Source organism: Oncorhynchus kisutch, linkage group LG19 (assembly GCF_002021735.2).
Source record: "Oncorhynchus kisutch isolate 150728-3 linkage group LG19, Okis_V2, whole genome shotgun sequence".
Taxonomy (NCBI): domain Eukaryota; kingdom Metazoa; phylum Chordata; class Actinopteri; order Salmoniformes; family Salmonidae; genus Oncorhynchus; species Oncorhynchus kisutch.
In genome coordinates this window covers 5,614,246-5,627,876 of record NC_034192.2, presented here as the reverse complement: position 1 = coordinate 5,627,876, position 13,631 = coordinate 5,614,246, and the positions used below count along the sequence as shown (strand labels likewise).

General features: G+C 43.1%; 1 protein-coding gene across 1 annotated transcript; it reads right to left on the bottom strand.

Moving 5' to 3' along the window:
• Positions 1-5,220: 5,220 nt before the first annotated feature.
• On the bottom strand, positions 5,221-7,727 carry LOC109865014 (transcription termination factor 2, mitochondrial-like). Its single transcript, XM_031798360.1, has 2 exons — positions 7,578-7,727; positions 5,221-6,964 (listed from the first exon to the last, which is right to left on the bottom strand). Exon 2 carries the CDS (start codon positions 6,936-6,938, stop codon positions 5,802-5,804), a length of 1,137 nt encoding a protein of 378 aa, XP_031654220.1. The 5' UTR covers positions 6,939-6,964; positions 7,578-7,727; the 3' UTR covers positions 5,221-5,801.
• Between the last annotated feature and the right edge of the window lie 5,904 nt (positions 7,728-13,631).

Sequence of the window (13,631 nt, the reverse complement as noted above, 5' to 3'; positions counted from 1 at the left end):
GACCATTTCGAATCTCACCATACCTTCTCTGCTATGCAATCTGGTTTCAGAGCTGGTCATGGGTGCACCTCAGCCACGCTCAAGGTCCTAAACGATATCTTAACCGCCATCGATAAGAAACATTACTGTGCAGCCGTATTCATTGATCTGGCCAAGGCTTTCGACTCTGTCAATCACCATATCCTCATCGGCAGACTCGACAGCCTTGGTTTCTCAAATGATTGCCTCGCCTGGTTCACCAACTACTTCTCTGATAGAGTTCAGTGTGTCAAATCGGAGGGTCTGCTGTCCGGACCTCTGGCAGTCTCTATGGGGGTGCCACAGGGTTCAATTCTTGGACCGACTCTCTTCTCTGTATACATCAATGAGGTCGCTCTTGCTGCTGGTGAGTCCCTGATCCACCTCTACGCAGACGACACCATTCTGTATACTTCCGGCCCTTCTTTGGACACTGTGTTAACAACCCTCCAGGCAAGCTTCAATGCCATACAACTCTCCTTCCGTGGCCTCCAATTGCTCTTAAATACAAGTAAAACTAAATGCATGCTCTTCAACCGATCGCTATCTGCACCTACCCGCCTGTCCAACATCACTACTCTGGACGGCTCTGACTTAGAATACGTGGACAACTACAAATACTTAGGTGTCTGGTTAGACTGTAAACTCTCCTTCCAGACCCATATCAAACATCTCCAATCCAAAGTTAAATCTAGAATTGGCTTCCTATTTCGCAACAAACCATCCTTCACTCATGCTGCCAAACATACCCTTGTAAAACTGACCATCCTACCAATCCTCGACTTTGGCGATGTCATTTACAAAATAGCCTCCAATACCCTACTCAACAAATTGGATGCAGTCTATCACAGTGCAATCCGTTTTATCACCAAAGCCCCATATACTACCCACCATTGCGACCTGTACGCTCTCGTTGGCTGGCCCTCGCTTCATACTCGTCGCCAAACCCACTGGCTCCATGTCATCTACAAGACCCTGCTAGGTAAAGTCCCCCCTTATCTCAGCTCGCTGGTCACCATAGCATCTCCCACCTGTAGCACACGCTCCAGCAGGTATATCTCTCTAGTCACCCCCAAAACCAATTCTTTCTTTGGCCGCCTCTCCTTCCAGTTCTCTGCTGCCAATGACTGGAACGAACTACAAAAATCTCTGAAACTGGAAACACTTATCTCCCTCACTAGCTTTAAGCACCAACTGTCAGAGCAGCTCACAGACTACTGCACCTGTACATAGCCCACCTATAATTTAGCCCAAACTACCTCTTTCCCAACTGTATTTAATTTTTATTTATTTATTTATTTTGCTCCTTTGCACCCCATTATTTTTTTATTTCTACTTTGCACATTCTTCCATTGCAAAACTACCATTCCAGTATTTTACTTGCTATATTGTATTTACTTTGCCATCATGGCCTTTTTTGCCTTTACCTCCCTTCTCACCTCATTTGCTCACATTGTATATAGACTTGTTTATACTGCATTATTGACTGTATGTTTGTTTTTACTCCATGTGTAACTCTGTGTCGTTTTATCTGTCGAACTGCTTTGCTTTATCTTGGCCAGGTCGCAATTGTAAATGAGAACTTGTTCTCAACTTGCCTACCTGGTTAAATAAAGGTAAAATAAATAAATAAATATCCACATAATTTTGCTACCTCATGATGCCATCTATTTTGTTAAGTGCACCAGTCCCTCCTGCTGCAAAGCACCCCCACAACATGATGCTGCCACCCCGTGCTTCACAGTTGGGATGGTGTTCTTCGGCTTGCAAGCCTCCCCCTTTTTCCTCCAAACATAACGATGGTCATTATGGCCAAACAGTTCTATTTTTGTTTCATCAGACCAAAAAAGGTACGATCTTTGTCCCCATGTGCAGTTGCAAACTGTAGTCATGCTTTTTTATGGCGGTTTTGGAGCACTAGCTCCTTCCTTGCTGAGCGGCCTTTCACGTTATGTCGATATAGGACTCGTTTTACTGTGGATACTGTGTCTTCACAAGGTCCTTTGCTGCTGTTCTGGGATTGATTTGCACTTTTTGCACCAAAGTAATGTTCACATCTTGGAGACAGAACGCATCTCCTTCCTGAGCAGTATTACGGCTACGTGGTGCCATGGTGTTTATACTTGCGTACTATTGTTTGTACAGATGAATGTGGTTCCTTCAGGCGTTTGGAAATTGCTCCCAAGGATGAACCAGACGTGTGGAGGTCTACAATTTATTTTCTGAGGTCTTGGCTGATTTCTTTTGATTTTCCCATGATGTCAAGCGAAGAGGCACTGAGTTTGAAGGTAGGCCTTGAAATACATCCACAGGTACACCTCCAATTGACTCAAATTATGTCAATTAGCCTATCAGAAGCTTCTAAAGCCATGACATCATTTTCTGGAATTTTCTAAGCTGTTTAAAGGCACAGTCAACTTAGTGTATGTAAACTTCTGACCCACTGGAATTGTGATGCAGTGACCTATAAGTTAAATAATCTGTCTGTAAACAATTGTTGGAAATATTACTTGTGTCATGCACAAAGTAGAGGTCCTAACTGATTTGCCTAAACTATAGTTTGTTAACAAGAAATTTGTGGAGTGGTTGAAAAACAAGTTTTAATGACTCCAACGTAAGTGGATGTAACCTTCCGACTGTATACTGGACAAAATATGATTTTACTTAGTTACAGTTCATATAAGGAAATCTGTCAATAGAAATAAATTAATTAGGACCTAATCTATGAATTTCACATGACTAGGAATACAGATATGCATCTGTTGGTCACAGATACCTTTAAAAAAAAATGTTTTTAAGTAGGGTCGTGGATCAGAAAACCAGTCAGTATCAGGTGTGACCACCATTTCCCAACACATCTCCTTCGCATAGAGTTGATCAGGTTGTTGATTGTGGCCTGTGGAATGTTGTCCCACTCCTCTTCAATGGCTGTGCGAAGATGCTGTTGTACACGTCGATCCTGAGCATCCCAAACATGCTCAATGGGTGACATGTCTGGTGAGTATGCAGGCCATGGAAGAACTGGGACATTTTCAGCTTCCAGGAATTGTGTACAGATCCTTGTGACACGGGGTTCTGCATTATCATGCTGAAACATGTGATGGCGGCAGATAAATGGCATGACAATGGGCCTCAGGACCTCACCACGGTATGTCTGTGCATTCAGAATGCCATCTATAAAATGCAATTGTGTTCATTGTCCGTAGCTAATTCCTGCCGATACCATAACCCACACCACCATGTGCACTCTGTTCACGTTGATATCAGCAAACCGCTCGCCCACACGATGCGATACAAGTGGTCTGCGGTTGTGAGACGTACTGCCACATTCTCAAAATCGCTGTTGGAGGCAGCTTATGGTAGAGAAATTAGCATGACATTTTCGGGCAACAGCTCTGGTGGACATTCCTGCCGTCAGGGATGTAAACAAAAATTGAGAGAAAAGCCTTTTTTTGGGGTATGGAAAAGTTCTGGGATCTTTTATTTTAGCTCATGAAACATACAACCAACACATGAGTTTTATTTTTGTTCAGTGTTCCTCAACATTTGTATTTATGGACGGCTCGACACTTCTCTTTTTCTCACCAGCTTTATTTCATTGGTTTCAATATTGTAGAAATGTACACAACACATGTCTTACATTAGGCCTACCTCAGTCTTCACAGCTGATTTGTGCATAACCTTTGTAACAGTGTATTACTTAGATGCATTACTACAGGGATCATCAACTAGATTCAGCCGTGTGCCGATTTTTTTTTTTTCTTGAGCAGATGGTCGGGGGGGCCGGAATATACATAACAATAATTTGTAGCCTGCAAATGAATCGCAAGAAGCCCAAACAGGTATAACATTGGATTCAAATGTAATAATTTCAAACCTTGCTTACGATCATTATTAGTGGAAATAGATGGGAACAGATTTCCATAATTAAAATTACTTGAAGCTGATTTCCTGGTGTTTTTACAGTTTTTATATCCAACAATGAAAATTTTAACAACAAAAAAATATATATATTTTTTTTGTGTTAAATTTTCATTGTTGGATATAAAAAATATTTTTTTTGCTCAGAAAACTTTGGGGGCCTAATAAAACCACCCGCGGACCAAATTCGCAGGCCACCAGTTGGGGAACCCTGCATTAAAATGTATTAATAGAACTACTTAATAACTATATGCAAATTTATCTAACACTGTTCATTTTCAGTATGTGTGACTTGTTATAGTAAGTATCATTTACCTTATGCAGACTTTTAATAAGTAACAGTGCAAACAGATGGATATCTTTTTATGATTCAACCTTTTCTATCATGCTATGCTATTTTTAGCCTTGAATTAAGTTGTGAGGGAATGATAACCATGTGCCTGGGTATCATGTTAAAACAACTTGAACCAGGTCATACACTACTGTCCCTCCCCAGAAGGAATGCTCTTCCTGGTGAATGTCACAAGTCTGACAAAGTGACACTAAACATCACAAAAAACTGAATGTACAGTACAGTGCCCTCAAAGTATTCAGACCCCTTGACAATTTCTACATTTTGTTACATCACTACCTTATTCTAAAATGGATTAAATATTTTTTTTTCAGTAATCTACACACAATAACCCATAATGACAAAGGGTAAACAGGTTTTTAGAAATGTTTGCAAATGTATATAAAAAGTGAAATACCTTATTTACTTACATAACTATTCAAACCCTTTGCTATGACTCGAAATTTAACTTGGATGCATCCTGTTTCCATTGATCATCCTTGATGTTTCTACAACTTGATTGGAGTCCACCAGTTGTAAACTCACTTGATTGGACATGATTTGGAAAGACCCACACCTGTCTATATAAGGTTCCACAGTTGACAGTGCATGTCAGAGCAAAAAAAAAAGTTAACTTTTTTGTATTGAATAAATGTTTTTTGGTGACATGAAATGTGCTTATGATGCATTGTAAATTGCATACACTCTTAGAAAAATAAAGGTGCTATCTAGAACCTTAGTGTTCTTCGGGTGTCCCCATAGGAGAACCCTTTGAAGAACCCTTGTTGGTTCCAGCTTAAACCCTTTTTGGTCCCAAGTAAAATCATTTTTGGTTCCATGTAGAACACTGGACCAACAAGGGCTTCTCCTATGGGGACAGCTGAAGAACCCTTTTTTTTCTAAGAGTATAGGTAAAGAGCTATGTAAATGGCACTCAAACAGAGGACTCATCTGTTATAAGTTTTATTTTTTTTAAACTTGATGTTATCAAGTCAATCCAGCCTACAAGGACCTATACCAAAATGTGTGCCAATTAGCTTAAATGTAAAAATAACACAGCACTTTCTTTACATCAATGATTCCAGTTAGTATTTAGCATAACAGTGTGAAATACTTGGATCTTTCATACTGTCTCGATAATGCTGTCAGTAGAGTTCATACACATTTAAACCATAAGGTGCAAGGGATACCATTTCATCAATAGATACAAATATGAAAACTTGGAACATTATTCTTTCTCATCTCATGTTATAGAGTATAGAACAGTGGCTGTTGATAGGTGACTCAGGCTAATTGAAACAAACAGCCATTTCCTGACAATGATTGGATGATCCACCTACTTCTGGAGACAGAGGTCTCCATAGCAAACCCATTATACGCAATACACATTGGGGAAATGTATAGCTCATGCCAACAGACATAAGACCTCAGTATCCAATCAGTAATTACAGTAAAACACCCATAGCTTGTTCTGCAACCGTGCAGTATTCATCCCATCCCCTTAAAACATCAAGATGTGGTCCATTGACATTCACTCCTCTGCGGTCCTGAGGGGGGCAACAGGGTTGAAGAGTGGTCGTTGTTGCCTTAGCTGCAGTTTGCTGTAGGTCATCTCAAAGTCCTTCTTGGTGCCGACGATAACGTCCAGGCTGCCACCTCGCACGTCATAGCCGTAGGAGGCTAGTTTCTGGATGCGGTAGAGCACAATCTGAGTGGTGAGCTCCAGCACGTTGGGCGTCTCCCTCACTTGGTCCATGCTCACCCCCACGTCCAGCAGCCCCTTGAACCGGCCCACCAGAGTAGGCACAGAGTAGTACAGTACAGCAGGGCAGCGGAGGACTATCTCCCGGAGCTCATCTTCAGAGCACAAGAGCACCCCCTGGGTGTAGTCCAGAGCCTGTTGCATGGCCTCAGGCTGCAGCTCTGCGATGGAGGCCCTGAGGCTGGAGACCAGGACCAGGAGCTCCTCTGTGGTGAAGCCCTTCTCCCTCAAGAAGCCCAGACTGTCCCTCCACGCCTCAGCCGGCCGCATCAGGATGTAGGGGTTCTGGCTGAGCAGCTTTTGGAACCATAAGCGCAGGTTTCCCTCGTCCCCTCCCAGGTCCAGGTAAGTCTCTCGCAGCGTGTGGATGACCTCCTGGTTGCTCTCCACAGGCCGGCTGAAGCTCTGGGGGGCGCTGGCCATCAGCTTCCCGATGATGCGCTTGCTGAGGCGCAGGCTCTGGAGATAGCGTATGTTGTCACGCTGGTTGGTGTGGTGCGTGAGCGTGAAGAAGGAGGCAGGGAACTTCTCAATGATGCCTACCAGCTCACGCCGGTTGGGGCATACGGAGGACCAGAGGTCCCGCTGAGCTGCCACGTCCTCGGGCCGACACAGGATAGCCTCGGGGTAGGTCTCCAGCACACGGGCAATGGAAGCAGTGTCAGCGCCCATGTCCCGCAGCAGGGCCGCCGTCTCGTACACGTACACAGAGTTCTCTGACAGCACCCATCCCTTGAACTTACGCACTTTACGGATGTCCACCGATAGGTCATAAAGGGAGTCGACAGTTTGCTGGTTCTCTGGCCGCTTGTTGGTCAGGGTAGAGGCAGAGAAGCTCATATGAGGGGTTAAGACGCTCCTCTTCTGGCAATAGGAGCACAGGAAGGCAGTGGTGGCACGGAGCATTGTTAAGGCACTAAAGTAAAGATGACCTGTATAAGACAAAAACACACACTGAGCAGAGTTACATCACACAAGACCACTACGTCCCTTGTCAGTATTGTGTACCACTTAGTCCTATACTACTGTTCTATGCTTTCAGTACATAGACTTGTTTTCTCCTGCTCTAAATTAGACCATTAATTAACAGTAAGGCACATTTTTATTTAGGATGATCACATAACAAACATTGCTTTCCTCACTGCAAAGCCTGTCAAAATCAAACAATGTTGAACTGATCTATTGAGGGCAACATCAGTAAATGTAAGTATATTTGGCCAGTAGATATCAGAGTAGTGTTCGTGTGGGAACACGATGTACTAAACGTGTTACTGGGTGGTGGAGAATGTGTACTTAAACTCAACCAATTCGCCCTCTATATTACCGCCAGTAGCAAGTCACTATAGGTCTATAATTATCAAATTCGTAAAAGGTATATGCTGCTGTAACAACTGTGTCTTTCAGCACATGGGACAGAGACCACCTGAATCAACTATAGTAATTCAAATACAGGCTATACATTCTATATTGTAAACACCTGAATCAACTATAGTAATTCAAATACAGGCTATACATTCTATATTGTAAATAAAACCAGTTGTTTACCAGTTTATTGTCCCGGGGAATACACAAATTGACGCTGGAAGTTGTTCAGGCATTTGTACCATTATGAAAGATTCTAAACGCCCTCTGCTCACGTGTTTCATAACGCGTGTGATTGGCTCTTTTCCCGTCCGCCTACATTGCTGTTGTGCTGCGCAGGTTATTAAATTGTGTGAACTCCTTCAATATGAATTACCAATGTAATTAACAATAATATGGTGGGTGCTTATATTTGTCCTATTTCACACATGTAGGCTACAAGTGTGTATTATACGCATGTATAGTACGCACGCATATCCCAACTCTTCCTGAGACACCCTCAGAGAGTGGGGTCACGGTGGGTCCGCCCTAATTTACCTCGTTGCCCGTCCAAATACAATTTTGAAATATGCATAATTTATTTGACGGAGATGCGCGCCAACAGAAAGACGCATCAATCTCAGATGAAGCATCTGAACAAGCGAAACAGCGCCCCTCTGTCTCAGTATGTAGGCCATGTATTTAATACTGTCTGGACCAAAAGAGTATGGCATGTCATACTATTTCTGTCCAGACAGCATCAGATACATGGGCTGCATAGGGGCGCTGTTTCGCTCGCTCGGATACTTTGTTCGGTGATATAGTTTCAGCAGAGAGGAAGAGGGGAGGGCTCACTCGTTAAATTCTGTCCAGTATAAGCCCAATGCGTTTCTATGGGGATAATATGCAGACCTAAACTTGTCGCCTGCCTTCCTGCCTTTGGGACAAAAACTAATTGTTAGGGCGGAGACATGAGCATCTCGTCATTATATGCAGATATCTGGTGTCAGCCTCTTGCGAATTGGAAAGGAAAGTTGGCGGGTGTACAGTGCACTGTTAAAATGCTGGATTGCCCTAAAGTAAAATGATGTTCCGACAAAATTATACAATTATCCTGTCTAAATAAATAATTCAAAATACTTCACACGTGAGCATTACTTAGCCACATAGGATAATTACCTTCTTCAAAAAAGGTTTGCTGTGGTTGCTTTAAATCACCCGTGTGTTTGAGAAGCCCGCAATTTGGGAAATGGGTGTGGCAATAGGTCCAGCTGATTGCGTCGCAGCTGTCAGTGAACATAAGAATGAGAGGGTTGTGGCGAATATATGGCGCTTTCAGTGAACATAGGAATGAGAGGGTTGTGGCGAATATATGGCGCTTTCAGTGAACATAGGAATGAGAGGGTTGTGGCGAATATATGGCGCTTTCAGTGAACATAGGAATGAGAGGGTTGTGGCGAATATATGGCGCTTTCAGTGAACATAAGAATGAGAGGGTTGTGGCGAATATATGGCGCTTTCAGTGAACATAGGAATGAGAGGGTTGTGGCGAAGATATGGCGCTTTCAGTGAACATAAGAATGAGAGGGTTGTGGCGAATATATGGCGCTTTCAGTGAACATAAGAATGAGAGGGTTGTGGCGAATATATGGCGCTTTCAGTGAACATAAGAATGAGAGGGTTGTGGCGAATATATGGCGCTTTCAGTGAACATAGGAATGAGAGGGTTGTGGCGAATATATGGCGCTTTCAGTGAACATAAGAATGAGAGGGTTGTGGCGAATATATGGCGCTTTCAGTGAACATAGGAATGAGAGGGTTGTGGCGAATATATGGCGCTTTCAGTGAACATAGGAATGAGAGGGTTGTGGCGAATATATGGCGCTTTCAGTGAACATAGGAATGAGAGGGTTGTGGCGAATATATGGCGCTTTCAGTGAACATAGGAATGAGAGGGTTGTGGCGAATATATGGCGCTTTCAGTGAACATAAGAATGAGAGGGTTGTGGCGAATATATGGCGCTTTCAGTGAACATAGGAATGAGAGGGTTGTGGCGAAGATATGGCGCTGTCAGTGAACATAGGAATGAGAGGGTTGTGGCGAAGATATGGCGCTGTCAGTGAACATAGGAATGAGAGGGTTGTGGGGAAGATATGGCGCTGTCAGTGTACATAAGAATGAGAGGGTTGTGGCGAAGATATGGCGCGTTCCTCTCTATAATGCATGCATGTTGGAACGTGTCCATTTGGCAATTTCTGATTGACATACAGCACAATTTTTTTATTCGCCTCACACGTCTGCGAAGTCTGTTTTTTAAACATCCACTGCGAATGATAGTTATTCAGTATTTGAAAAATCTTTCCAACACTCCCGGCCTCGAAAACGCAAAATATCATGATCTGATGATCCTATATATCCAGTATAAACGTCATAAAAACAGCTTTCTATCCCGAGCTCACTGGCGCAGGAAACTCTAGGGCCCGGAATAGCTAGTTGATACAGTGTTTCACTCTTTTTCTTTTCGATAGAGACAGCTTCGATCCGGACCAAGTGATGATTTAACGTTGTACTTCACTAGCAATAGCTCAAATCAAAACAGATAGAAAGGAGGCTGATTAGATAGATTAATGTTATTGAAAGAACCGGGATTTTCATCAGGATAATTAAATTTTACTTCCGATTTTTATGATTAACCACGTGACAATGATTTTGAGAAAACAAAACGTTTTTATTGAAATTAAACTCACGAGCTGCCTATTACAGACGTTAAAAGTACCGTAAAAAAACATGCCCCCTATGGAAATCAAAGGCTAGTCGAACTGATTCGTTCCGCCGCCAGGTCTGGGTCACAGTTATTGTCTGACATTATCAACTGCAACCATGGAGCAATTAAGGCTAAGTGCCTTGCACTAGGGCACATTGGCAGATTTCCTCATACCTAGTTGGCTCTGGGATTTGAACATATCGCCCATATCGGTGGCCATTTTAGGGTTAGGGTTGTGTCTGTATGTCAGGTTAGCTCAAGCACCAACTTCTTAGCCTCTGAGCAGGGGTGGAGCCAGAGGGGTGGCACTGGACACCCCTATCATTTTAAATCCATTAACTCAGTTAGATTATTGTACTTGAACTCAAAATGAACAACCGCTATTATCTATCTGTTAACGTTACTCAAAAGATTAGCACAATTTCCAGATAGCCTGTTTGCTATCGTAAAGGTGTAAGAAATCATAGCTAAATTTCTTACTGCAGAGTAGGGGCTCGATGACATCTCCTGGCAGCTCTGGCTCACTATCCTGCTCAGAGCCAGAGGTCTCTGTGTCATCCCTTGATACATCTATTACATTAAAATAACACAATGGCATGATCTATCTAGAAACTTAGGCTGGTAGTTGGTTTTAAGGTACAGCTATGATAATGGAGATTTGTAATTGAGATTGGACTCAAATGTGGATTGGATGTTTAGATGTATCCATAGACTGTCTTATTTTTGCAAAAGTGTCAATTAAACATGAAAAGAAAGGGAGAGATATCAAACTTCTTTTTAAAGAAGCACAACCAGGCAGATCAGGTGCAAACAGACCCCAGGCCTTGCATCACCACCGGACCCCAGAGCAGCTAGCCTACCTGAGGCTAGTCAGAGTCGGTGTGGTCAGACTTCACAAGGACCCAGTCTACCACCACCAGGTTAGAGCATCTACCACGCAGTCAGTCACATGCCCAGTTCACAGTTTAAATTTAGCTTCAGCTTGTAATCGATGATTTTGTCAGATTAAGCCTCACTTTAAAATGTTGGTTGTGTTCTTGTTTTGATGGCTGTGACATTTTTATTGTGATTATACACTAATGGTTCTTGTGTTATTTTAATGTAATAGATGTACCAAGGGATGACACAGAGACCTCTGAGCAGGACAGTGAGCCAGAGCTGCCAGGAGATGTCATCGAGCCCCTACCAACTTGCATTAAGCACCAGATGTGCTGTTCCAAAAGGACCCAGTGGTAGGCCAGGCCTAAACTTTAAACTACACGTTTTATTTAGCAGCAGTTAGTATCTAATCTTGTGAATCTCTTAATTCTACATTTCCATAGAGATATGACACATTATTTAACGTGTATTTCAGACGTTTCAAGATCCAGAGAAGAGGGTCCCGTACAGCTGTGTTTGAAAACATTTCCCAGAACTCAGCATGGTACTAGGAAAAGGGCTTTCAACAGCTCCTGGTATAAGGACAATTCATGACTGGAATATTCTGTAAGTCAAGATAACGACTTATTGTTGGCTCTGTTTAAATATTCTGGGTTTAAGCTCCATTCGAAGGCAGAGCATCGTATCAATGCTATGTATGCTTGGAATCAACACAAAAGGTCTAGTGAAAGCAACTCATCAATGTTAGATGTCATAGATGAGGACTGGAAAAAGAAAGTGGAGGAAAACTGTACTTGCATTAAAACAATTGTAGATGTGCTCATATTAACTGCCACTCAAAATATAGCGCAGTCATCGAGAGTCTGATGACTCTCACAACAAGGGTAATTTTGACCCTCTCATAGAGAAAAGGATGAATGCATGTAGCAATGGTAAGTACACAAGCCACCAAATCCAGAACGAAGTTCTTGAGGGCTTAGCTGAGATGGTAAAAGTGAAATAATAAGAGAAGTAAAAGAAAGTTAAGTTTTTAGTGTAAATGCAGATGAAACCAAAGATTTTTACAAATGTCTTTAGTTGTGAGGTACTATTACAATGGGGCCATCCACGAAAGCTTTTTACACTTTCAGTCAGCTGAAAGCTTAGATGCAGCAGGTCTCACAAAAATGATAATTGATTGCCTTAATAATCTTATGGGGCAAGGCTGTGACGCTGCATCCGTCATGAGCGGAAAACATTCTGGTGTGTCTGCACGGATTAAAAACAGTGCAAGATTTGCATTTTATGTGCACTGTAATGCACATTGTTTGAATTTGGTTCTTGTCGATGCTGTAAAATCAGTGCCTCAGGCAGTTCACTTTTTTGCTCTCCGGCAGAAGCTTTATAACGTTGTATCTGGCTCGTACGTTCATCTCAAGTGACTTACAGTTCAGAAAGAGCTGTATCCACAGCAGCAGCCCAGGGAACTACAGAGACTTACAGATGTAAGGTGGGCATGCAGAGACATGGCATGCCGTAATCTGAGGGACAGGCTTCCAACAGTTGAGTGCCACAGGATATCACACTTGAAAATAGTGGTGATGTCACACCCTGATCAGTTTCACCTGTCATTTTTATTGTCTCCACCCCCTCCCGGTGTTGCTTGTTATCCCTGATGTATATAACCCTGTGTTTCCTGGCTCGCTGTGCCAGTTTGTCTTGTATGTTCCAAGTCAACCAGCGTGTTTTCCCCGTGCTCCTGCCTTTTTCTATTCTCTTTTACTAGTCCTCCCGGTTTTGACCCTTGCCTGTTTTCTGGACTCTGTACTCGCCTGCCTGACCATTCTGCCTGCCCTGACCTCAAGCCTGCCAGTCACACTGTACCTCCTGGACTCTGAACTAATTTTGACCTTTTACCTGTCCACGACCATTCTCTTGCCTACCCCTTTTGGATACAACAAATATCAAAGACTCAAACCATCTGCCTTCCGTGTCTGCATCTGGGTCTCGCCTTGTGCCCTTATAGATGATAGATCAGTGGACGCAAGGGGGCCTTCTTTCTCAGATAGATTTACATTTCATAGGGCTTTTGGTTACCTTTTGTTAAGTGCTTGGTGATGCCAAATGTCTTTCTGACATGCTCCAATCAAGCTCTCTTAACCTAGCAAGGGCTGTGGATCTAGTAGGTGCCCTTACAGACACATTGCAGGAAGGTCTGTGGATCTAGTAGGTGCCCTTACAGACACATTGCAGGAAGGTCTGTGGATTTAGTAGATGCCCTTACAGACACATTACAGGAAGGTCTGTGGATCTAGTAGGTGCCCTTACAGACACATTACAGGAAGGGCTGTGGATCTAGTAGGTGCCCTTACAGACACACTACAGGAAGGGCTGTGGATCTAGTAGGTGCCCTTACAGACACATTACAGGAAGGGCTGTGGATCTAGTAGGTGCCCTTACAGACACATTACAGGAAGGGCTGTGGATCTAGTAGGTGCCCTTACAGACACACTACAGGAAGGGCTGTGGATCTAGTAGGTGCCCTTACAGACACATTACAGGAAGGGCTGTGGATCTAGTAGGTGCCCTTACAGACACATTGCAGGAAGGGCTGTGGATCTAGTAGGTGCCCTTA

Bases quoted from the DNA above. Each gene is read 5' to 3' on its own strand.
- LOC109865014 (XM_031798360.1), bottom strand. From the start codon at position 6,938: ATGCTCCGTGCCACCACTGCCTTCCTGTGCTCCTATTGCCAGAAGAGG.